The 26,623-nt window shown below is 41.7% G+C and overlaps 1 protein-coding gene across 10 annotated transcripts in view; it reads left to right on the top strand.

The window, feature by feature from the left end:
* The window catches only part of DAPK2 (death associated protein kinase 2), a 46,841-nt gene that overhangs the window by 9,572 nt on the left and 10,646 nt on the right, over positions 1-26,623 (top strand). For 9 of the 10 annotated variants that reach the window (XM_062583768.1, XM_062583769.1, XM_062583767.1 and 6 more), the window contains 2 exons: positions 16,626-16,847; positions 23,436-23,574. In XM_062583768.1, the coding sequence (XP_062439752.1) occupies positions 16,626-16,847; positions 23,436-23,574 (361 nt within the window). The remainder of the gene's footprint in view (positions 1-16,625; positions 16,848-23,435; positions 23,575-26,623) is intronic. The other variant, XM_062583771.1, reaches the window with a different exon arrangement.

Below are 26,623 nucleotides of genomic sequence, written 5' to 3'. Positions count from 1 at the left end.
CAAGCTGAAAAAAGGAATGAGGTGGCCCAGGGGAGCCACTAAATGGCTTGTCTGCAAACCAGGCTGGAGAAATAAGAGGCCGTTTTCAGGTGCAGAATCTGGAGCTGACTTGCCAGCAAAGTGGACTGAAGGAAAGGTACTGAACTGTCAGATGATTCTGGAGCTGGGCTAGCTGCAGCGATGTATTGTGCCTGGGCTTTTAAGGATTAACAAAATAGATATCATGTTTAGAGTACTGTTTTGCAGTGTGAATGAAAATAAAGCCTCAGACTGGATTACACCACAAAGGGTTTTGGTAGATTCCCTGCAGGAATGATGAAGGAGAGCGAAAAGCACCACGTCAGGTGGAAGTGAGGAGTAGCATGGGTTACATTTACTTCTACAAACTTGTGTTGGTCAACAGCAGAGCAAGGTTAGAAGCAGTCTGAAAGCTGCCTGTGTTTTCTAAACTCAGGAGGTGGTTCAGAGCTCTTGATGGGCAGATATGCAAGAGGAAAGATTATACTGTGAGAAATGAGTGAAAACAAGTGAGTAAAGGTCTGTTGCTTTGTTGTATAGAAATCTTTTGCCTTCTGCTCAGTAGCACTGTGATTGTCAACTAACCTCCTGTGCTACACCCAGACATGGAATCTGAAAATGCAGCCCTTCTAAATGGCCATACTCTCAGCAGAAGAGGCATTTCTAGTCAGTCAGTAAAAGCAATGGATGTGTGTGTGAGCAGATAATATCCTGCGTGAGAAAGGGATATTAAACTCCTCCACAAAGTCATATTCTAGTTCCTAGCGTTTTACATATAACACTTCTATTAGATGAGAAATCCAAGTCTATCTATTATTGAGATCTGTAGGCAAAACTATTCCCTGAAAGATCTGAAGGAAGTAGGTAAATTGTGAGGCCTCTACTGCTTGTTACATTTTTTCAAGAAAGTCGCTGTAATTATTTCAGAAGTGGACAGCAAGATTGGAATAGCTCCTTTGTTGTGCACGCATTTGGGTTAATACTTTATGGATGTCCATGTGCATGATATCATACTGTCTTTCTTTGCTGGCTTTATTTTCACTTTCAGATTTTGTGAGGAGCTTTGTAGACCTCTCTTTTTCAACTGCATGTTAAATGAGGTTATCATGTCTTTGTATCTCTGAGCAGTAACTACTGCTTTAAGGCCTGTGACAAGTGATTGCTTGCTTTGTTGGAAGTAATGTTACATGCTAGATAGGTTGTGGTGACTTGAACACAAGAAATTTTTCTAGTGCTAACTGACACCCTTGAAGCCTGTAGGTGCCTTTCATTACTGTCAGTATGTTTTCAACAAATTGTTAGTGATGACAGGAACAGGTAGATTAAAAGACTCATTTATTGTGACTCTGGCAATATAAGTCACAAAACAAGGAGATTTTTAAACAGTATCTGTGAAATGTCTGTCCTGTTCACGTACTTCTGAGTCTGTGATTCTTCATTAATACAGGGCTGATACATGTTCCAGCTGAGGTTCAGTCAGAAGATAAAATGCAGAACTTCACCATACAGTTGCAGCACCAGTTTATTTGAATGTCTTTGCACAGCGCTTCGGAAAGGGGGGGGGGTCCTTTTTTGTATTGTAGGTGCTCCTGTGTGAGGCTTAGATGTGCCTGGGTCTGGTGATGAAGTTAGACCTCTCCTGTCACTGTGCAGCAATCAAGCTGAGCGAAAGCTGTTCAGATCCAGCTGTATCATATGAAGCAAGGGCACATTTGGAAACTCTTCGATGAGATCATTCTCAGCATCACTGCTGAACTAGAAGCAACTCAGAGGGATGCTGGAAATTCCTGTGTCAGTAGTATGAGAAAATACCCTGCAGAAGAGGGGAGCAGGTTTCCATAGCTGCAGTTGTGTGCTCCAACTAGCTGCCTTGCTCCAACCTGCGTGCACCTTCCATCACATTCCCTTAATCTTTTGCAAATTATTCCAAGGCTTCACCTCTGTTGCCTAACTTCTCCAAAGAGTACATACAGGGAACAACAAGCCAGGTGTGTGGCATTAGACAAAAGAATTTGCTTATGTACTTGTTCTGGCAGCTACACTTGGGAATTTAGCATGGTCTCTGCTCAAAAGAGGGTAATATATTACCAGGATGTATGTACTTTTAAAGTTACTTCCTGCAAGATATAATCGGTTTGTTTATCTGAAGTCTGTGGGGACTGAGGTTCTTTAGCAATAGCTAAAAGGGGGCCTAAGAAGAAGAGGAGACTCTTGGGTCAAGTCAGCAAACTTCAGTGTTTAAAAAAAATTAACTCTTTTGAGATCTTCAGTACAACTTACCGTTAGAATGTTGAAATATTATTATTTTCTTTTTCAAAATTTATGAGGGGAGAAGGGTAAGTTTAGTAACATAACTGACCTAAGAATGTAAATTAGTATGTACTAGTTGAAAACTCAGCTCTGAATTTTTCAGGGTGTTATCGTCCTAGGAAAAAAATGATATAAGTTAGAGCTATGTCACCTTCAAAGAGTATACATACAGAGATTTAGCTCATAAGCTAGATATACAGTTTGATTGTTTGCTTTCTCTTGCATTTGCTAATGTGAGTTTCTCGTTTAATCTCCCACTGTATCTGTAGCCAAGAGTTACTGCTGATCCTTACTGCAATGGCAAAAAGGCATGTGGAGACACAGATGTGACCACAACAGAAAATCTGTGTGGTTTTCATTACATTTGTTGTGGGACAAATGCTGGTGATCATTTTGCTTTCCAAAGAGGAGAAAAGGATGTAGGGTCAGATGTGTGCTTTATGTGCTCTGAGTTGCTTGACTGATTTGCTGTTCTCAAGGGCACTGCTGGCTGTGATTTGGAAAGAAGAGGGCTTGCTCTCATAGCTCTGCAGTCCTGGGAGAGAGTGGATTATTAATGGGCTTTGCCCTTTTGTCCTTATTGTGAAGAGTAATAGAAAAGGTGAATATGTTTCATGAATATTAATTTTTAAAGTCCTCAGGTATACTAGTTAGACTAGAAGTTTGCAACAGCTAGAATGCAATGCAGCGTAAAGTAACTGTGGCTTGCAGAGGTCATCTTAGGAGAAGATCGTGACCTTCTTCCCTTTCTCCCAAAGATAGCAGATTACACAATTTGGGAGGACTTTATACAGTCCTCCCAGGCATTTAATGCTATCACTGTTTGGAGACATCAGACTGTGCTTTCTGGCAGACTCAGCTTTCTTCTGTAAGTTCTTGATCAAAAATGGAAATTTCAAAAATTATTTTCCATAGAATGTTTTCAGATATCCTCAAATGTCATTTTATGTTGTTATATGTCACTTTTATTCAAGTAATGGCAAATCGTTTCTTATATAACTATTACTCATTTTGATAAAATTCAGTACAAGAAATTGCTAACGTATTTTCGCCTGTTTTGAGAGAAACCCTGGGGCAAGCCAATTGCAGGAATATTTGCAGCAAATCACTCTACCTACATGTCAAAAAGATGAGATACTCCTTGAAAAACATGAGGAAGCAAAGGCTAGCTAGACTTCCTTGGGAGTACACAGAAAGTCAAATAACCACTTGTTCTTGAGCCAAGGCAATTGACAGGGAGAGGAAACCAGGAATGGGAACTCCTAGACTGAAGCCAAAATGGGCCAAGAGAAGGAAGATCTGTCCCCTGAGCCAGTAGTATAGTTCCTAGGGAGAATTGCTACCACTTGGCAGCAGCAGAGCTTGCTGGATAGCCTTTAAACAAAACATCGCAGGATTTGGCTGTGATTCGGATGGATTGTTCTGTCTGGCTGGACAAAAGCATTTATCATGCAACCTTGCAGGAGCCTTTCTTAATTGAACTAGCAAACACTGTTTGGTAGGTGCAGAAAAAGCAGTGGCATTTCAGAGATGTGCAGTGTAATTCATAAAAATTTGTACTATGGAGTCACTAATCTGTCCCTGAAATGTGTCATCAACCAGCCTAGAGAGAGCTGTTGACATTTGTGCCTTCTGGGCACTGTCGCTGTTGCATGCCGAGTCCAGGCTTGGAGCAGGAAGTATCACTGAGCCTGTAAGGTAGTGTTTCGTGATGATGCCTGTTGAGAAAGCTGTCCTCCTGCGGGGTGCTGCTAGACAGCACTGCAGCATCTGGAGACGATGTCCTGCCCAGCACAGCTCAGCGCTCTGCGGTGTCATGCTCAACTGAGAAAAACCCGAGAGAGAGAGGTTTCTGGGCAAGGAAGTCTCTGCCTTTCCTTCATTACTGTCCTTTCATTGTAGTGGGACCTGCAATCCTGGCTGAAAGTTATGTTGTACATATCTAGTCTACTGAAGAACAGCAAAACAGATGCATGTTCTGAAAATAAATTCAACATTTACTTCAGTTGAAATTGTTTCCTTTTGCATTCTATGTAACCAAGCCAGGAAGAAATTCCAGATGATTTAGACAATGTCTTAATGCAAAAGCTAATCATTTTGATGTTTATTGTTTTTTCCGGGTATAATCCAGCAGCCAGTTTCTTAGCCCCTTCTGATCTGGAGTGTGGTTTCATGGTTAGTTTAAAGCAAGCAAAGTCCTTCATCAGTGGCCTACCATGCCTCCTGGAGCCCCCATCTTCAGCTACGTGTTCCTGCTCCCTTCCTCGTGCGTGGAGGATCAGAGGAGCTCACTGAGATAACGGAAAGCTTTTTTCTGGGTGAAATTTAGAACAACAGCAAAAGTAACGTTTTACCATCGGTAATGGGACCTTGAGGCCTGGCACATAATCACTGTTTTAACAATGTAACTAATAAATATTTACTTACATAATGAAAACAAAAAGCAGAGATAAGTGAGCTATCCTTCATAGAGAAGGAACTTGGAAATCTATGATAAAAAGTAATGTCGTCCAGCTAGACAGACTCTCTGTGGCAAACAGGGGTGTGATTACAGCTGGCAAGTTTACCCTTCACACATATCATGTAACATCTTCACATGAGGGTTTTTTTTTTTCTTTTACTGTAAAAATCATTTAGTGCTGGGCTTTCCCAGACATCAGGCTTTAGCTCTGTTCTTCATTTGTACTTTGAGTTAGTTCTCTCAAATTGGAAGAACAACTTCAGATTTTTTTTTCCTGGAACGCATACAGAGGTATTTAAAGCAGATCTTTCAATGCAAAATGTAACTTTATTGATTTCTACCCAGTACCTCTGTTAATATTTATTGTTACTATAACATTATATGTCAAATGTTTGATATATATTGGATCTTCTCTTGAAACATTTTTGGCATCTAGTACTTGGTCAGCATAACTCTGATTTTCATCAGCCATCTGATACAGTCACTACTTTTGGATTTTTATACTCATTCCAGCAAACTGATCCTCATTTTTTTCCTTTTTAAATAGATTCTCCTGCTAGTTGTCAGTGTTCTCTCAATTATTTCTGAAATTAGTGTTTTATTATAGAAAATACAGAGAAAATTATGGCTTTTTTCTTTTAAGTAATGAAACTGCTCTGCTACAGTAAATGAGAAGAACTAGCCTTGGTTTGTACTTAATAACAAAGTCACACTTTCTTTTTTGAGCGAGTTCCTTATTAGCAGAACCCAGCTCAGTGATGGAAATGATCTCAGTGTATCTGCTCAGTCCACGTTTGTCTTTAAAGTATGACTGAGGCTAAGCAGCCCCAGTGGAAGTGTTCAGAAAGCTCAGATTCTTTAGAGGAATGTCTTTAACCACTGAAGATCAAGCCTGATTCTAATCCTTGCTTTGCTGTTTCTTTTCCTTTCCCCCTCCCCACCAAAAAAGAAAAGGAAAAACTAATTCTTAGTTTCCATTGCAGAGGAAAGCTGATGGAAATTTGGACTACTGAGGAAATACACTCTGTGTGGTATTCCCTCCAGGCTTTTGAATGAAAAACGTTAGCTGTGAGTAAAATGAAAATACTGTAGCTCACCACTGGGCTGGGAAGGATAAATCGTTGGACAAATTATTAGCGTCTTATGTGGAATTGGGCTTGTAGATGCTTGTCTGATGGTGAGGATTAATCTAGCTCAGGTAACATCTGTTAACCACTTTTAAAACTCTACAGCTGTGCATTTGAACTAGGAACCTGGTGTAATAGCTGAGCATAACATACAGCGACACTTTGGTGAGGAGAGACCTATAAAATCATTCAAACAGCGAGACTTGTTCTGTGCAGTGCTGGTGTGTTTAGAGTTACTGGCCTGTCTGAGGAGCAACCAGAAGCCTTTTTTCCAAATGCAGTTTAAACACCTTTGTACCTTTAAACTCAAAGGTACAAGATGCTAACCTTTTGCATATATGTTACGTATGCCTGGGCGTTGCTCTACACAGCAGCAGGAGCAGCTTATCAAATAGGCTGTTCCTGCTAAGCTTGAGTCAGCTTTGACCTTCCCTAGGTCTCTGGACTCTGTTCATTACCACTACAAGAGTGATATTCAATCTAAAACCTACGTGCGATAAGTCGGAAGAATTTTTATCATGCGCATTTTATTGTTTGTGCTTCAGATTAGAGAAAACATGCCAGGCTGTCAGGGACTTGCCAGAATTGCTGGGCTAGTGCTGTATCACTGTGGCCTTTCTACTCCTCCAGCCTCAGGAGCTGATCTGCACCACGTTGCTTGTCACTGCCTGACTGGGAGGCTTCCAGAAAATCACGTAACAGCTTCAGAAAGTGCTGGTAGTGATTCAGCAGGTGGCATAGTTTCTTGTAAATCAGGGCTAATAACCCCAAATGGTGATTAAGGCATTAATTGGCTGTAATGCAGATAACACTTGATCGATAGCTGCGAATAAGTCAGAGTGTTTTTCAGAAACAGGAGATCTATTAAATCTGGATTTGAATCTCAAGCGGTTTTACTTACTCTGTACTCATTCCAGTAAACTAAATCCTTCTACCTGGGTCATATTTCTTCACTGCTGGGGACTCCCTTTTGGCAGTGGACACTGAGTCTGTTCTGCCCAGCGTGGGTTTCCTTTGCATGAGCTGTAAAGAGATGTGGGTTCGGAGTGCTAGAGACACTGATGCTGTCAGATGCAGCGTATGTCCAGAAGTGCTCATCACTTCCCTGTCTTAAGTATTAAAACTTAACATGTAAAAAAGTCACTGTATTCTGGGGTATTATACAAGTGATTAGTCAAAGCATGGCTTATTAGTGAAAATGCCACAGTATATTTAAAAGTGGCAGCTGATTTTTTTTCCCCTTCCCTGTGTAGAGTAATGCATCCTGTTAGGATTAACAACTTGCATATTGTTAGACTAGTAGTGTGGTGACGCATCTCACGGTCACATTAACTGACTTGGTTAGATGCAACCTTGACGTCGCCTAGGCCTTTAGTAAACCCAAAATGAAATCGTCAGTCACTTGTCGTAACATAAATGTTTTCTTCCCATCTGCCTCACAGGGCTGTGGTAAGAACCAGTGATACTTCTGTGATAACCTTGCTTGAAGGGTTCAAAAGACAACGATAGTATTTTGTGAGCTGGATTTACTTGTATATCTTTCACACACACGAAGGATTTACCTACTTTTTAGTAACCAGGCAAAATTCCTGTAAAATACTCTATCAAGAAAAGGTTTAAAGCATTCTGTCATAATCCAGCATCTGCTGCAGTTTAGGTTCTGTACAGTTGCTCTAGGAGAGGTAGTCAGTTTTGTTTGTCTTTTGTTACTTTTTTTTCACTTTTTATTTGCAGCTCAAACACAGGAAATAGTGACATTTGTGAGAATTTCATTTTTAAAGCTGCTTATGAAGTTGTATTAAACACACTGAAGTTTGTGATTTTTCTGCGAGAGTTTTGTTCCAAAAAGCCTTACAGGAACAGGAAGATACTTTTCCATCAGTGACTCTTCCATGCTAGGATTTCTTTTTCACTGTTTCAGCTATCATACTCTAGTTCCTTAGTAAATGCTATGCAGTTGGACATACCATGTATTCACTGCTTAGAGTAAACTTCTGCCATAGCAAATACTGGTTTAGTTTACTATGAATTGCCAGGAATCACTAGTTAGTTTGAATCTATACTGTCTATACTCATGAAGAATAAAACATACTAGAAAGTATTGCTGTAGTCCATTTACAGAAAGCTCTCAGTTCTTTATGACGGTGACCACAGACTTCATACAAAAAGCTTCCAGGAAAATACTTTCATGGCCTTTGGTTGAGCTGTTTCATAATGAGCTCCAAAAGCATACAAATGGCTCGTGGAGGGAGTTATCAACAGAATCTATTGCCTCTCCTTTCGAAAGAGCATACCAGCTCAATGACAGCGAGCTGAGCTGTCTGCTAAAATATCAGGAAATGGAGAGAAGAGTGAGCATAATGAAATCCATGGAGTGAGTGGAAAACCTGCTCTAAAGACTTAAATCTGGGAGGACAACAGCTTAAGAGGCTTGAGGTTTTTTAAAAAAGGTATTGAACAAGAATTCCTAAGGGCTTTGCTGTGAAAGCTAACAAATATAACTGTTAAAGGATAAAATTATTGGAACCTACTTTTTTCAAGAAAAAAGAGAGAAAAAAATCAAGACCAGAAGAAATAGTAATAAGATGCAGAATTTCTAAGCTTTCAGTCTCCAATTAAATCAAGTAGTGGAAAAAAGTCACAATTAACAAAACTGTTTACATAGAAACAACTGCTATAGTTGATAATCAATGATCTTTGATTGCTGAAACTACATAAACCGTGAAGTCTGGGCTCTAAAGGCAGCCTCTCGTGTCTAGAAAAGAAGTTCTGCACCCAGGTCAGCCTGATGCTATTTTCTATGGTTACGTTTGTGCGTACTGACTCGGAATTGCACAAGGAGAATGCTAAGCACATGTGACAATCTCATAATACGTTTTTAGGATTTTTACTCTCCTGTTGATATACCTCTAGATTACTCAAAAAGCAAAGTAAAAGATGCTGTATGCTTATTCACCAGAGGATGGACAGTGTGATACTGAAAGAAGGTGAAGCTGACTTGGCCCATGAGGTACAGTATTTACAGTTAACCGATCGTTACTGTCAGTAAAGATAAATGGATACCATTATTTTCAGGGTTAAAGATATCATATTGTCTCTTTGCGTGGAGAAGATATGGCACTGGATAGGGTGTCTTTTTTCTCTTGCTGTCAAGGGACCAAACATACTTTATCACCCAATTAGAGAAAGAGAGCCAACACCTGGCAAACTCTGCAATGTCTAGTAAAACCTAAAATTAGCCCTGCAAGTTATGCTTTGGCTTCGTAGGCGCAGGCAACCACATGTGTGAATTACATCAGTTTGCCCATGTCGGGGTAGGGCTTGTAATAGCAAATTGCCAGTAATACTGTTCTGAATCACAATCCGGCTTGAGGTTTGATCTTGTCATAGTGAGGGCTGACAGACCACGCTTATGTTATTAAGACTACTGCAAGCTCATATGCTGGCATTCCCACAACTGGATGTCTGAAACATAAGGAAAAAATACAAATGTGAATTTCATGTTTTTATTCAAATTTTAAACTTCTTACATTGAAAAAGTGAGCTTTTCAGAGTTTCCCCGACAGCTCCTCCCCACAGTAGACTGTTGTTTTTATGGTAAGGTACCTTGTGTATCTTGTTATGCTCTAATCTTGCTTTTAGCTTTATAGACCCTACTTAGGGCAGCAGGGAAGGCTGCTGTGAGAGCAAGACATTCACCCTACTCTTTTAAAGAAAACAACCTTTAGTCAGAGGTACGTGTTCAGAATTTTATATAAACAGAAGTCAGACCCTCCTAGCCCTGTCATGTGGATATGACTGGCTTTTTACAGAGTGTCACTATAAGGCAGATAGATAAAATAACCTGCCTGAGGCAATCCCAGCTTTCTGAGCAAGTAGAGCTCGGTACCTCGATGTTTCTGCTTTTCCTCAGTATATGGAGAGGAAGCAGTTTAAACAGGATCACTCATAAACCTGAGTTTTCCGTTGTGTGTTTGACCTTGCCAGGAATGAATACTGTTCTGAATCACAGGCAGGCCTGAGTTTTGATCCAGTCTTAGTGGGGGCTGAGAAACCATACTTATGTTACTGAGACTTTGCCTTTAAAATATTATTCGCCTAGCTCTACAGTATTTGTGTCCTGCAACTGACAGAAGTATTTTAAAGCTGATGAGCATCTGAAGCATTTCACAACTGATAGAAGCATTTTAACACTTGCTCTAAAATTCCAGGAGTGAAGTTACTAAAAGTAGAAAATCCTAAGTAGTTTATATTTTTTTAGGACTAAACAAAATTTATATGATGCCTGCCTGTTGATCCACATCAATCCCTAAATTCTCAAGAAAGAATAAATATTGTATGTCTATCTTGCTACTGTCTGGGTTCTTGTGTAGAAAGCCTTGAGTGTTTTGCTGTTGTCTGTATAGCCTAGTTCTTTGCTTTCAAAAGGAAAGTGAGCAAATCAGTTAATTTAAACAGATGTTTTCTTGTACTTTTACTGACATCTGTAAGAAAGGGGCCGTCTTCAGTTTCTGATGATCAAGTGATGTAAGTTCTTGTATTACGCTACTGATTCTTTTTCTTTTGGGGATGTTCTGTTGGAAAATCAATTTATAAAGAAGTTCAGCATAAAAATCCATGTTTTTACACAATCATATCCAGTTTTTGTCGTCTTCCTTTGTGTTTTGTATGGCTTTAAGACTTGTGGTTTGTGAGGTTTCCTTCAAGGCCCTTTGTCTGGAATGTGATTATACTGTGTTGAAACCAGCTGGCTGGCATACCAGCCATAGTTACTTTAACTCAGCTTCTATCTTTAGAGAGGTGCACGTTGGAGCGAGAACTGAACAGCGCTAGGAGGTTGAGTGTAACCTTGCTTAAAACATACTAAGCAATAACAAAACATGTGAGGGAGGAGCAGCAGCATGGAAGGTCATCTCCATTTGCATTAAAAGAGCTTGTTTGTGTTCACTGTGAATTAGCCAACTTTTCACTCTGATGCAGCAATACCAAATGTGTCACAGCAGTATTACCGTGTTCATGTTGCTGTGGCTTAGCATACCTTGGAGGGCCGTTTGCTGTTCCTCTTCAATGGAAGGAGGAAGGTGAGACTTTCGTCTTTCTGCACCTTGTGCAGATCAAGAAGAAAACCCCAAAAGATTAATAGGCGTTTATGGCATCATTCAAGCTTAAAAAAAAAAAAAAAAAAAAAAAAGAAAGAAAGAAAGAGAAAGAAAGAAAGAAGAGAAATTTTGCATTGTTTTGATATTTTGCTCTGTGCAGTAGAGTGCAGGTGCTCCTTGCCTATGGCCTGGCTATATACTGCTGGCGTTGCTGAGCAGCCTCTAGTTGCGATCTCCTCCCAAACTGGAAATCAAAGGAAATCTAGCTAAATATGCAGGTTCACAAGTGAAGTTGCAGGTGCCCTGTCAAAGGGAGGGTTAAACTGTTTTGCATTTGTGGTCATCTGCATGTGCAGGTAGACAGTTAAAAGAGTGGCTGAGATGCAGTTAGGTTGTATTTTAGTTTTCCTCTTGGTAATGTATTCTTCTTCCAAACCACCTAGTGAGTAAAAATGTGAGTGATTATCATTACAATTATAGTGATGATTAGAGACAAAAAATGAAATGTAGATCCAGCTGTATGCTTACCACTTGTAATTTTATTTCCTTTTATCAGTGGTACTACCTGCATTTTACAGACCTTGGGAAATTATATAGAGAAAGACTGAGATCAAGTATGTGTAGGATCCTAATTAGCAGTAAAATCAGTTGGAGGTAGCTGCCTAGAATCCCTTGCAAATTGTTTCCAAAGTAAATTGGCCACGTTCATCTGGGGAATTGAGTGTAGCCTCTTGCCTGGCAGAATGCCACAGCTTTATCCTCCTTTTTCAAGTTCACTCACTTTTCGAAGAACTCCTCGAAACTGTATTTCAGGGTCAAGTGTACCAGTCAACATGTTCTGACATATCTATTTATCTTATGGAAATTTCAAGTTTAGCAACTACAAAAAAAAAATCTTTAATTCTTCCTCTTACAGAATTTTTTAAATGAATGAAATAAATACAGAACACAAACCGAATAAGCCCAAACTGAACATATGTTTGGGGTTCGGGGAAGAAATGGTTTGCCCTTCTCAAATGACAGACTCTGCTTCCTCAGCTGGCAACCTGGCTGGAGCCAGGCAACCTGGCGCCGTCATCTCAGCCTTTTGTTTACATATTTTCAGCACTTCACGACAGCTGCCAGCAATGTGATGTTTCTGGAATATCAGAGGAGGATAGATATAAAGCCAGACATGTGCTTAGATCTCCTTAAAGGCTCTTTTCATTCTGGTGCACCATAACAATGCCACTGTTCTGCACCGAGGCCTCCCGAACAGGCAGTCTGCGCTTCTGCCCTTCACTCGCGTCAAATTCTGCCCCAGAGCGTTACCCCCCAGCACCAAGATTAAAAACAAACTTTGAAAAAGAGTGAGAAATTATCCGGTTATTCTGGAATACCCAGTTTCTCACTTCTCCGCATCCTTTCCGCCTCCTCTCCTGAACTGCGCAACGATAAAATAAGCTGAACTTGTGCTCATCTAAAGCATGTTTCTAAAAATGGACTCTAAAACCACCCAGCATTATGTCTCTTTGTGTTCTTGTTCAGTGACAGATCTCCTAGATGATATTAGCAATGCAAATAATGTCGTCTTCATTGCTAGGATGATTTTCATTATTAATGGTGGATGAATGTGATGTACATAATCATATAGTAACTGACTGGTTGCAGCTGCTGCTGTTTATACTCTTAAGCTTTTACCACAGTTGAGGACAGCCTATTTTTGATCTATGATGAGGCTGTAGTACAGCTGTCCAAAATATTTTGAAAGGGAACAACTTCAATTTTAAAAAAAGAAAAAAAAAAGTGGTAAGATGTGTCTGCCTCTGAGCTTGTCTCATGTGTGCTGTAAATACTGCCATTTGGGGTACGAGTCATCTTTGTTTCACTGATGTACTAGAAAACATGAATTTTGGCAGAGACACTTAACTGAAATTTGGACATCTGAGCTGTGAAATTTGGTTTCAAGTCTATAGTCAGCCACAGACTCCTTATGTGAAATTAAGTAAATGGCTTAATTTCGTACTACTGTTGTCTCAGCTGGCAGAGACATGCTTTCCTCTCTCCTACCTCCTGCTGTGCCTGGATGGTAAATTCTGTGAAGCTGGCACTGTTTGATTCTTATGCCCTGAATGCATCTGCATTAGGAAGCTCAGAAATGCAGTTACTTGATTCTTGTCTGTAGGCAATATTGTTGCTAACAAAAGATCTGAAGTGTCTGACTGTAAATTACCAGTGGAATCCTCTATAGTTGCATGGGTCTCTGCAGGAGCTTTTCGTTTGGGTGCACGTGTCTGATGGAACAGCAGAGCAATATTCTGTCACTTTAACTTTTGTTCAAAGCCTTTTCTCCCTGCTTGTCCCTTCCTGAATTTTTAAGCCTTTTCTTGGTGTTCTTCAATACATCTGTGCCTTGCAAAGCCTTGGGCTGCTCATGTGAAAAGACAGTCTTAAAGGGTTGTTTGAAAGTATCTTAGCATTCCCCTGCAATACTTTATTAAAGACCCTGGGAATTAGGGGATAAGCACAGGCAAAATGGGCATGCTCTGCACCGGGAAGTGGAGAAAAGGGTGAGAGTGGGTTATGGGAAGTAGCACAATTACCTCAGAACTCTAAATTGTGCATTTACCTGTTGTTTTCCTTGAGGCTTTCACCCTCTTCTATTCAGTCACAAACTGTCTTTCCTTGTGCTTATTAAAGACTGTCTGCAAAAGCCAGTTTTAAGGGATAAAGTGAATGGCATGAAGACCAGGACAGGAGCAGGCAGAGTGTGCTTGTGGGCACGCATGCAGGGGAAATAGTAAAATATAAGGGACAGGGTAGCATGATGGGCAACTGTCCGGACTGTAAATATGTCAAAGGGGAAGAAGGGAATTCCTATACTGTGTCATTGCTGGTTTTGTAAGTTCTTAAATAAACAGAAATCTCCAGAATCTTGAGCACTGTTGATCTTTAAGAATAAATGCAAAAGTAGCTGTGTGCTTGCTCCCGTAACCTACAGTCATGAAATAATGATAGTATTTTCTGGAGCTTTTTTGGCAAAATTTATGTCCCTAGAGTGAAGTCAAGGAAGTAAATACAGCAACACTACTATCAGGCCTCTTTAGAAACTCTGGATCAAGCAAGCTGTGCTTCTTAAAAAACAAAAAACCTTAAAGATTACTGGAGTGTCTAGTAGAAGCCCACGATGTTTTACAGAAACTGCTGTCAGCATTACAGGTTGAACTCTTCTAGCAGGATGCTTAAGGCAAGTTTGGGGGTTTTGTAGCAGGCATTTCATTCTCTTTTAAGTTCTCTGGGGGTTTGCATGTAATGACAAAATTGGGAAGCAGAAATATAGCCTCTTAAGGAACTAATGGATTTGACAAATGGTTGCAGTCTGGATTCCATGTGTGATTAATGAATTAAAAGCTTCCTAAAAGGATAAGTAAACTTGGTCCATCCGTTCCCTCCTCTTCCCTGAGAAGTTTTTAAGAATGAAAAACAAAAAGAAGTCCTTTGAGCTGTCTGGCATCGTTAGAGCTGTCTGAAATGAGAGATTACCTCTGTTGTAGAGTGTCAGCTTTTGAGAGCTAGCAAGTGCCAAGTGATAGCCTTAATTTTGAATTTCTTTGCCTTTGCAGGTTTAAGACAGGCTCCAACCAGCCATGTGCATTCATGAAGCACTAAGTACATTATATATTATTAAGGTTCTGAGAATCATTGCTGTGTATGCTGCATAATTTAACTTCCAGCTGTACTTGTGTCTCTCACCAAGCCAGTGAAGGATATCATAATACCGAAAACAATAGTAGCTCAGTGCATCTATAGTGTAGTCCTGGGTGATTGTGCTAATTAATGTGTTTATGATTTTTATGAAGAGGTCTTGTCTGATAAAATCACAGTAGTTAAAGTTATCTGTAAGATGAGTCCTTTCCTTGCAAGCTGGCTATAATGCACTGAGTAAGGAAATAACTTTGAATATATACTGGGCTTGGAGGCCTGCCAGTTCTTGCAGAGTGAGATCTCAGAGCAGAAAGCAAGGCTGCATGTTTTGCCTCATTTTTTCAATTTGAAAAGTGGTTGGACATCAGCAGAGAGTCATCACAGGTCTGAGGAGACAAGGGTGCAGTTAAGACTGTCCTTTGGCTGACAGGATCTTAGGTACATGGTTTTCGACTTTGCAGCTGCCAGGCAGGAGTAGCTGTTTGACTATGCTGCTCTTCTAACAGAGTTATGTTTCCCACCCTATTTATTAGAGTTATCTGTGGCTTCCTAACAAGCTAACTTCCTAGAAATTCAAATTTTATTTCTGCTTTGTAGTGGAAACAGAATGAAAGATTTTGCATGTTTTTGTAAAAGTACAGTTCCGTCAAATATTCACTGATAATCTGAGCCTTTTCTGACTGGAGAATGCTCGGTAGGATATGGGGAATATGTAGACTTGAAGTTTCCATGTTTCTCATTAATATACTGAAACAAAAGCAACTTTTGTGAAGCAATAGTTTTAGTAAAACTTTGTTTAACCAAAAATACTCAGGCCTGTTCTGTCTATATGCCTTGTCAGATTTTTACCTCTTTGTGATCACAAGATGCATTTTACCCTTAAGCAAGGCAAACTGAAGCCCATGATATTAGCCATAAATTAAAGTTTCCAGTTACAGGGTGTGCTTCACCACCATGGTAATGTTTATAACAGTACATACACTGCCTATTTGCAAGGTGAATTCTGGGCTCGTTTCTTTTTCTTTCCCTCTGCCAAAAGAGAGTTTGACAAGTTCCCCCTGAAATCTAGCAGAGTAAAAATAAATGACAGTAAGTCTCCATAAGCTTAGATTTCTAGCAGAGGAGCCTCAGTGCGGTAACAGACTGTTCCTACTGCTTGAGATTATAGATGTCCTCAGGTGGGCTATGAGCTCCTTGAACTAGAGTCCAAGCAAAAGTGGTCAAGTTTTCCTTCCATTCAGACTCTCCTAGGCCGTATTGCAGAGTTACGGCTGCAGGGCTTCTGTCAACAGCAGCCTGCCATCAGACTCAGCACCCACCTCAGCAGGCTGCTGATAGAGTCGTTTCTCTTCACAACTGTTCTTGCTGCTGTAACGCTTCTCCACTTGCTCACATTCAACCTCCTGTCTGATTATGTGCTCTGTGCATCATTGTGTGCAGGTCTGCACTAACAAGCTGTTGGTTGTGGACGTGCAAATAAAATAATAAATAATAATCCTGAAGGAACCATTAGGTAGGAGAAGGTTCTGAGATGGCCTACATTATTAAAAATTAGTTTTGTGTACTTTATTTCTTGTATATAACAGTTTATTGAATACTGGTGAAAATACTGGTCTTCCTATTGAGGAAGGAATATGTGAGAGCAGTGAATGAAACTCACTCTGACTGGAGTAGACTGTGAGCTCATTTGTGTTTGAACTGACTGAAGCAAATGTTAAGACATAACCCAAATGTTCTTAGTCCTCACTGTTGCTTGAGCTGGAAGTGCTTGAATTAGGACAGCAGCAAGTCTGTATCAGTTTTGTTTGAAAGAACTGTCATCAGTGGTTTACGTGTTTTAACTCTAGCTTCTCTTTTGTTCACACCTGTTCAGTTTTGAGTTGGTTTTGGAAGATCTAAGGGAAAATCATTATCTTGTCCTTGCAGTGGCCAGTTTGCTATAGTGAAGAAATGCCGAGACAGAAGCACTGGTGTGGAGTATGCTGCAAAGTTCATTAAAAAGCGTCAGAGTCGGGCCAGCCGTCGCGGAGTGAGACGTGAGGAAATTGAACGGGAGGTGACTATTCTGCAGCAGGTCCTGCATGCCAACATCATCAAGTTGCACGACATCTATGAGAACAAGACAGATGTGGTCCTCATCCTTGAGCTGTGAGTAAGGGGACTTCCTGCCTCTGGGGCAGGATGAGATAAATGAACAGGAAAGGGCAGTTGAGGCTGCTGGAGCATGGAGGCGCTGTGAAAATGGGACAGTTGCGTTGTCCGGTCTCGCAGCCCTTGGCAGGAGAATTGAGTGATACAGTGCCCCTTAGCATCAGCTGAGGCTTTTGTTACTGAGCCAGTCCTTAGCTTGAAAGTAAAGTTTACTGAGCGGAGAGATTACCTCAAGTCTTCCTCATGCTGCAGTGGAGGAATCACTAATGTCTACCAAAACCCCATTCCTTTTTTTCTTCCTCCTTTCCAGCACATGTACAGCCCTCAAGCCCCTTAAAACATTTGCAGCCATTCTCACTGATTAGATCTCACTGATCTCCTTTTTAGAGGAGATTGGGGGGGGGGGTGTCTGAACACCCAAACTTTGACTATTGAGGATGAGCAGCAGCGAGGTGGGAGGGAAGGGCTATGGAGTGTAAGCTGTGCGCTGCTCACTGCACTCATGCTCCACCGCACCACGGGGGAGAGCCTTACTCTGTGGGTCCTGCTGACAGGCGAATCTCCCTGCCAGGGGGTCTGCGGAGTGCTGTAGCTTGGTGCCGGCTTTGTGACCCCTTGCACTGCCTGACTGCTGGATCAGGATGACCATCATGCTTATTTGGCTATGTAATGCAGATCACCTTGTGCCGTTTAAAGAAATTTAAAACCAGAGGGGGTATGATGTTAGTCTGAAGGTATGTGTGGGTAAAGTCAGTGCTAATACTAACGTATGTGTGTTGAGGTTTCTTCATTTTAGTAGGATATTATGTGATGTAGAAGAGCCCTGAGAGTGAAGAGGGGAGGTGAATTTTTAAAGAAGAAATACCTCCCTCCAGCCTGACCAAAAGAGCTATGCTGTGTAAACAGTATTTTTGCCTCCTGGCCTGGAAACCCAATGTCATTCAAAACGACTTGGAGTTATTGCTGTTTTTGCGACTTTAGCTTCTAGTGGAGAGATAGAGATTTCGTGAGATCACGGAGGAGCTGCTTTTGCTGGGCTAGAGGGGGACACAAAGCAGCCGCAGCAGTCTTCAGGATTATTACAGTGTTCAGGGCCAAGGGGAAGATACTAGAATAAGTAGCTGATCTGACTGTTGGATGGACTCAGTAAGTTGAAAGGTTAGATGCTACAGAAAATTGTCATCATTCTAGCTATGCCATGTGATCTCCGTCAGCCTCCCCTGCTCACCCAGGGATGCAAAATTCTTCATAGCGTGAAGGCTGGAGGAGAAGTAAGCAGCTTGGTGCTGCTGTTTGTGCTTTCTGTTCTCAGTTCTATTTGCCAGCCTTTCTGATGGCTACTAGGTTTGACCCATAGCACGCCAGGAGGCCACAGAAAGATCACTTTCTGCTCTGCATTGCATCTGGAGCTGCATAACATTGTATGTCCCCCAATCTAATAGCATCACTGTCAATGTGTAAATTTTGGAGTCATGTCAAGAAAACTTTGCAGCTGACTACTGTCAATTACTGAATTAAAAAAAAAATCTCTTGATAAAAATTTATTTAATTTTTAAGAAAATGAGATGAAAGCACAAGGTGACTGGGTTTGCTATATCCAAACTCATCCTGAGATAATGAATTTGTATGAGACTTGGAACTTGACTTGTTTCCATTCCAGGTGTTTCCTGGCTGAGGATCAGGACTACAGCAGAAATGAGTGACTCAGTGTGCATAGATGATCCTATGGACTTAAGTCCAAAACATCTCTTTCTGCCCAGTTCACAGTGTGTGCTAGTGTGCTGTTGATCTAACTAAAGGAGTTGAAATGAATGAGAATTATTTTAGCCCATGTTCAAGTATATATCTATGTGTGTTTGTGTGGCTCAGCTTTCCTAAGGTAACATGGATGGTGGGGTCCTGTCTTCTACTGACATCTGAAAGCCAGGAGAAACCTGAACACTGTCGTGCAAAGCAGTGAGAAAAATCATATACTCGTACTCATACAGAATTTCTGGTTCATACAGAGTCAGAAATGGAAGTGATTCTTACAACAAACCAAACCTTGCTGGTCAGGGTGCATGATCCTGGCATAGGTAGGGTGAAGTTTGCCACATAGTGACAGAAGAGAGACATCACATTAGACTTTTTGGGGGCTATGTCCCGCTCTTTTGCAGAGTCAATATCACCTGATTTCAAACGCCTGAGTTTTAGAGAGGCTCTGCAGAACATGACATGTTTTACCTGTCAGTCCATGGCACTGAATCCATGGCATGGGTTTACATGGCTGTGAACAAGGAGACACCATGAGGTCTTTTACTTACTAGCAATTTTTAGATACATAGTAAATAGTGCATTTTTCTGAGTTTATAGAACAGGAAATGTAGACGTGCCTCAACTGAATTTATATTCGCCATATGTTCCCTAGGGCACCTGCTCCAGCCTTCTGTAGGGAGTCCAGACAATGAGGCTTTGATCCCTGAGTGAGATTAGGTAACCACTGGCTTTCCAGGGGAGCCAACATTTAGGCCAGGGAGCATTCCTGGAGCTTACTGTGACTGCTGGCTGATAGCATATGAGTGATGATGAGCATCTGTTAATTTTTAAGTATATGTTTATGGCCAAATGCTGTTCTCCATAGTCAGGCTCTGGAGGACAGGAAGGAGCTTGCTACTTCTGACTAGCAGCTATATGGGGCTAAAAGAACCTCCTGTGTCACTACTGTCTGCTTTTTTGGGGGGGTTGGGGGCAAGGGGGCTGGCTGTAGCTTCTTGCCCTTACAGAGGGCTGGGTGCAATGGAGCTTTGACCTGATTAAGGCTGCTGCAGTACAAGAATTGAGGAAGATGTTAATTGCTAATAAAGATAATTAAATTCGCTCTGTAAAAAGATGAGACTGATACCAGAGTCTCATACTCCCTGCCGTTTGTCAAAATGAGCATTACGGTACCTTGCCAATTAATCTTATCATTAGCTACAGTGGACTTTGGCATCAAAAGACTATTGCTAGTGTTCTTGATCGGTTGAAGAAGCTGCCCTGGTGTTTAAAAGAGTCTCTGGCTACAACGTTGACCCTCTCCCAAACCCAAACTATGCTGATACAGGCAAGACTGCCTCCCCTTTAGCCACAGGTGTGTTTCTCCTATTCAAAAGCAGGAAGAGCATTGCCAAATCCATTGCTCTTAGGTGCAGTCTGGCAGGTCCGTGGCCTTCCTGGTCCGCCTTGTGCAGGGATGGGCTCCCAGCAGCCTTCTGTGACCTTGCTGTTGTTCTGTGTCTTGGGATCTGCCCTGAGGCTGTTTTGCCTGAGCAAAAGCAGCCTCCAGGCGGATTTGATTGACGCGGGTGCCTCTGCTGATAGGCATCAGGTTCATGTACGTAAGAGAGAGCTGTTTGCAGGACGTAGGGCAGCGACGCCTTTTGTCTCTTACTGGTCTCTGCAGGAAGAGCAAAGGCATCGTTCGTCTGCTTGCTTCTTCCTTTGCTGTGGGAGTAAATGACCTGGTAAAGGGGAAAGAGATGGAATCAGGGAGGGACCTTTTCCTAGGCTAGATTCCTTCTAGAAAGAAATGTATGCACTTTTGCATGTAGTGCTGATTTAAAAAACATACTTGCCTGGATATTTAAATGCTGTAACCTGTAGTGAAGTAGTGAGTGTTTTATTGCAAAGGAGTTAGTGCTGAACTGTGTTTTTGTGGGCTTTTGGGATTGGCTTTTGGGATTGCTAAATCTCTTCTGCCTGGGGATTTCCCTGGGTTCAGGAACATAACATGGATAATAATGATCCCGCACTAAACTGTTTACTGCTCTTAGTACAATTTACTGAAACCTATTTTTAAAAGTTGAGTCTTTGTTGATGTGACCTCATTGCATTTCTGCCATTGAATTTTCCTTTAGATTAGTCTTTTCAGATCTCTGCAGCAAAGGCGAATGTCTTAGGTTCCACCACAAGAGACCTGGGAGTAACATGTTGGTTGTAATGTATGCTGAGCTCTGACCTTCAGAGAATAAGGTGCTCATATGCCCTAAGAGAGGGAGTCCTTGGCTAATGAAGTAACGGAGAGACTTCAGCCTCCCTTAGTCTTTTCTTGTTTTTCTTTGTTTCCTTGTGTTGCATTCGGTACCTTGGAAGTCCCTTCTGCCTAGCCCAATTCAAGTGGAGTTTGAACTAGAGTGAAGAGGCAAAAAAGGAGCTAGTGTGTAAAGCACCTGTGATCTTCATGCTTGCAGGCTGTACAGTTCCTTCAGTGCTGCCTCAGGCTTAGCTGGTTGCACAGGATGTTGCTGATGGTGCAGCTGTGGCCAGTGCCAGTGTACTCTGGGCAGCCAGCCTGGCTGGTCAGGGTGGCCACTAGCAGGGGCGGCAAGAGGGAAGGAGGAGTAAGCACCTCCAGCCTGGGCAGGCAAACAGTTTTCTGTGATTCCTTTGTGCAGCAAAGTGTGCTCCTTGGGAAAATTGCCTGCCTCTTCCAGGCAGGAGGACATCTGTCTAGCCCACGAGAGCACTTTTTTGTTCTTAGTCCTGGTCAAAGAGTCTACAGTGAGTAACTGTGAGCAAAGGAGGAGGAGGTCTGACAGGGCAAAAGGAAAAGAGCGAGTAGTGCTCCTATATGGTTAAGTTCCAGAAAGAGTACAAGAAAGTATCCCAGTGCGGCTGGCTTCCTGATGACATGGCAATATCCTCGCCAGGAGTGATTGCTTAAGTGCAATTTGAATAGAGATCGTCAGGGAAATGGGACTTGCCTGCACTTTGTACACAGATTTCACCAAGAAATACCAAATTCTCCTCACGGGTTTCTTATCTGCTTGCTACAGTCAACTGCAAGAATTGCAGCATTGAAATGCAAGCATTTTCAAATCAACCAAATCAAAAGAGAGTGTGTCCCCACCTCCTGAAATGCCCAGAGTAAAACTGTCTAGCAGGGGAGATGGCATTGCTGCGACCCTTGGTATCACCTAAAAACCTTATCGGAGACCAAATAGGAACCTCTGGGACTGAGGAACTGAGAGCAGTAGGAAGGAAAAGCAAAGGCAGAGACAGCAGTTGTGCTGTATTCCTGATTCGTGTGAAGTTTGTTTTTGTTTGCTGGCCATTTAATCATAACAATTAAAGTATTGGGTGACTTCTGCCCAGGTGAAAATTCTTTGTGTCCTGCCTCATGTTGCCTAAAAGTTTCTGCCTGTGTAGGTGCTGTGAAAAGCCTCTGGTAAATGACGCCCACACCAGCAGGTGTTGGGTAACACTCTGCCGTTGGAACAGCAAGGTGTACTGTCACCCACAGCAGCAGCGCAAGCCAGGAGACGAGTCCAAGGCCTCTGTGGCTTTTATCTCTGGCTTCTTGTTTGCAGATGACTTCTCTTTGCAATTTTTGTAGCTGTTAATAACAAGTTTGTTCTGAAAGAGGCAGAATAAGGAATCGCTGTCTTGTCACCAGCAGTGTTGTGTAGGAGCCCGAGCTCAGAGGAGGCATTGCATACAAGACCACTGTAGTGCCCGAACGGCATGATCTGACTTGTCTCAGAGTCAGTATTCAGTGAACTTAAAGCATTTGAACCTACTAGTTCTTTTGCTGGGTGTGTTGTCAGACAACAGGGCTAAAAACTTGTTTTCTAAAATAGCTTTGGATGCCACAAATCCTCCTTGTGCTGTGAATGGTGAGCCCAGATGAAGGTACATCGAAGCCCTGAGACCTTCCTGACACAACTGCTTTGTGGGTGCTCCCAACAGTAAAGTTGAATGGGGAGCTGGTAACAACAAAAGTGAGTGTTAAAACAAAACTGCAAGTGATGGCCAATTTAGTATCTGGATCATCCTGTTTCAGGATAAGTAGAAGAAATAGCACTGAAGCTCTCAATAAGACAGATAAAAATGGCGACAGAAGTGTAATGCAGTGAAAAGCACTGAATATATATGGAATGATTTTCAACTTTTATGTGAATACGCATAGTAACTTACACAGTAATCCTCCACTTGCTTGATTTGGGAAGGCAATATTAAGTTACTTTCCAAGCTGCTGTAATCTGCTCTTTTTATAAAAATTCAGCACAAAATAAATGCTTTCCTGTCAGACATATCAGGAAGAGTCTGCAGTAGAAGACTGTAATGGTTGTTCTAGAAAGGAACCAGATTCTGCTGGAAGATCTCATTGCCTCATGTTACTGATGGCAACCAAGAAGAGAAGCAATTCTTTAACAATAGTACGTTAATACAACTTGTTTTGTTTCCTCTGTCTAATTTGAAATTAAACGGTTGAATCACATTTGAATTTGTTGTTAATATCAAAGTATATATAGAGAAATACACGTATGTCTGTGGATTCATCAGACCCCACACCTCTTTTTGGTCCATTATAATCCTTGATTATTCAAACCTTGCAGCATCATTGAGTTAGGGAAAGATAGTTCTCAATTTACAGGGAAGGAAACTGAAGTTAAAATGAAGTTTTGGCAAAGCTAGGACCAGAACAAAAAAACTCTTGGGTTGTCTGCAAGAGTGGCCTTTTTCTAACTGTTTGGAGGTTCTTTTCCACTTCAGTTTTTGTGCTTATGTTTGTTTTATGCCTTACAATGCAGTAGGTAACCGGAAGTTTCCTGGTGTGTTTTGCAGGGTGTCTGGAGGAGAACTTTTTGACTTCTTGGCACAGAAGGAGTCTTTGAGTGAAGAAGAAGCAACCAGATTCATCAAGCAGATTTTGGATGGTGTGAATTACCTTCACTCCAATAAAATTGCTCACTTTGATTTAAAGGTAAAGATGCTGACTTAGAGTTTTTGTTGTCGTTGTTTAATGACTACACCTTCTACAGTCTGTTGAATAGTTGCATGGGATAACATACCTAAAACAATAGGTATGGTTAAAAAGCATTTTAAATGCACTTGACAGCTCTGAGAGCTGAGGAGGACAATTTCCTTCATCAGGCCTGTGTAATTTTAGGATAGGCTTACATATTTACTAAGAACAAGAAATTTGTCTTCATCCTTCAGCTTATAACAGTATTGTTTGCATTTAGGGTATCATCCAAAGCAGACTGTTTTTTCAGGCTGATGTACAGCAGTGCATTTCTGGGAAAGGGAGTGGAGGGCCAGGGCCAGCTACAAGCTCCTTCCAGTCCCCACAGTGTTGAGAATTACACGAGAGGCATGTGTCAGCCGCAGCAGCTTGATTAGCAGAAAGACTTCTGGCTTTCTTAGCAACTTAGGCCCTTGAAAGCATGAGAGAGCTCTCTTGCTATCTCATCAGGTGATGTCTCTAGCTTGCGTCCTTGTCTTTGGTGTCGGTAGAACTGGCCTAAATACTACAGAAGAGACTCTCTCTCTGCTTTTGGTTGTGGCCTGCCTAGGTGAAGATGCTTCTCTGAAGCTGGGAGTCTGTCACTCTTGGGGATGAAACTCTTGAGACTAGAAGAAAGCACTTTCTCAGTAGCAGACTCACAGCTACAGAATGGCTGCCTCAAACATTACTGCTTTCAGGATTAAGTTTAACATGCACTCATGCCCTCGGAGAAAGAAAGCAGAATAAAAACAGAGGAGAGAGTTTTTGAAGGTTTTAAACTGTAGGAAAAAGGAAGAAGCTGTAGTGCTATATCATATGTTCCTTGTCCTAACTTTAAATCCAGGATAGTTTATTATTAATTGCTGTGGATAGACTATTTCCAGATTTTCATGGTATATATGTTAATTCCTTGTGCTAAAGGTGTGCTGAATATAGTCTTAAAGGGCTTCTTGCTGAATCAACATTAATGTCATATATGTAGTTGTTACAAATGTTACAAAATGCATCTAACCTAACAAACTGACTAGCAAACTACCCTTCAAATATTCACTTTGGGGTGCATGTGAAAAAGCATGTAAAATATATGAATGTGTACAAGGATATATACACTTGATTTTATAATTACCATATGAATCTGGAAGTTCAAGACCAATGCTATTCACTGTGTATTAGAAAAGCGGCCTGTGATCTCTAGCTACTAATTTTGATAATTAATGCCAATAATGTCAGGTGGTCAATAAAGATGTTACAGAAAATACAAATCAGAAATGAGAAAGGAGGAGTAGAGAATCATTTCTTTGATAGTGAAAGACAAATACTCTATAACATGTTCACAAAATAACTCTCCTTGATTTTATCTGACTGATTTTGAAGCCTGATGTTAAACTAGGCATGTATTTTTAAGCAGTAGAGAGATGATGATGAGAGGTGATTTATAATTACCTCATCATTTGATAGGGCTCCATTGGTTGCAGTGGAGCTATACTGACCTATAACACTTGAGGAATAAAGCAGTCCAAGAGGCAGTGACTATGACTTTTTGCCATTTCAGTCCATTCTATCTGCTCCAAACAAGCTTACATCATATATCTAGAGTGAACATGTATGCCCTAGGTCCCTGAAGGAACACCAGACTTGTTAGTCTGAGTCTGAAATATTCTTGGTCCAATGGCTATGACAATAAATTATTCACATGCTCTCTTTCCCAGTGTAGGCCTGAATGAGCATGTGTATTAGCAGGAGCTGCTCGCACATTAGGATCTGCTGCGAAGAGGCCAGGCAGCTGCCAGCAGCAAATTAAAATCTCTCACTGTTGCTCTTGGACTTATGATTAACCTATGAAAAATTAATGCACTGAAGCTCTTCATAAGGGATAAATTGAACCCACAGATTACTCTGAAATCTGTGAAACAGAGGAGCAGCAGGGGGTAACTAGGTCTAAGAAATTTAGTTGGAAAACCAAGTTTATGAAGTGGAGGTTATATCTGGTAAAGAATGTGGAGTCAAAGTCTGTGGTGATAAAAAAAAAAAAAAAAAAAAAAAAAAAGCTAGCTTTCATTTCACAGTTCCTCTGGCTTTCATAGAATCATAGGATCAGTCAGGTTGGAAGGGACCTCTGGAGATCATTTAGTCCAACCCCCCCTGCTCAGCAGGGTCACCTAGAGCATGTTAGACAGGGTTGCATCCAGGCAGGCCTTGAAGATCTCCAGAGAAGGAGACTCCACAACCTCTCTGGGCAACCTGCTCCAGTGCTCTGTCACTCTCACGGGGAAGAAATTCCCCCTCACGGTCAGGCGGAACTTCCTGTGCTTCAGTTTCTGCCCGTTGCCTCTTGTCCTGTCACACGGGACAACTGAAAAGAGTTTGTCCCCGTCCCCCTGACACCCTCCCTTCAGGTGTTTTACACATCGATCAGATCCCCCCTCAGTCTTCTCTCCTCCAGGCTGAAGAGGCCCAGCTCTCGCAGCCGTTCCTCACGGGGCAGGTGCTCCAGCCCTCTGATCATCCTCGTAGCCCTGCGCTGGACTCTCTCCAGTAGCTCCATGTCTCTCTTGTACTGGGGAGCCCAGAACTGAACACAGTACTTGAGATGAGGCCTCCCCAGGGCTGAGCAGAGGGGCAGGATCACCTCCCTCGACCTGCTGGCAACACTCTTCCTAATGCACCCCAGGAGACCATTGGCTTTCTTGGCCGCAAGGGCACGTTGCTGGCTCATGGTCAAATAAGCACTTCGGCTCAGTGCTTTTCCCTATATATCCCCTAGATATTTTTTTTAATATCTGAGATATTTTCCAATAGAATGATAACATAGTAGGAGCAGCTGAGCAGAAATAGTGAGGTTTCTCGGTATAAATTCTATGAATACATCAGCAAGATTGTTGTCAGCCAAAATATTCAGTGGTGCAACTCTCCCTGGGATCAAGCAGTGGCAGTCTGTCTCTGCACCAGGTATTTGCTCTGTTTCCAGTGCCCATCAGCTGTTGGTAGGATTGCCCCTACTGGGGTGCAAATCCTGAAATCAGGC

Source organism: Rhea pennata, chromosome 10 (genome assembly GCF_028389875.1).
Source record: "Rhea pennata isolate bPtePen1 chromosome 10, bPtePen1.pri, whole genome shotgun sequence".
NCBI lineage: Eukaryota > Metazoa > Chordata > Aves > Rheiformes > Rheidae > Rhea > Rhea pennata.
This window is presented reverse-complemented; position numbering and strand designations above follow the sequence as displayed.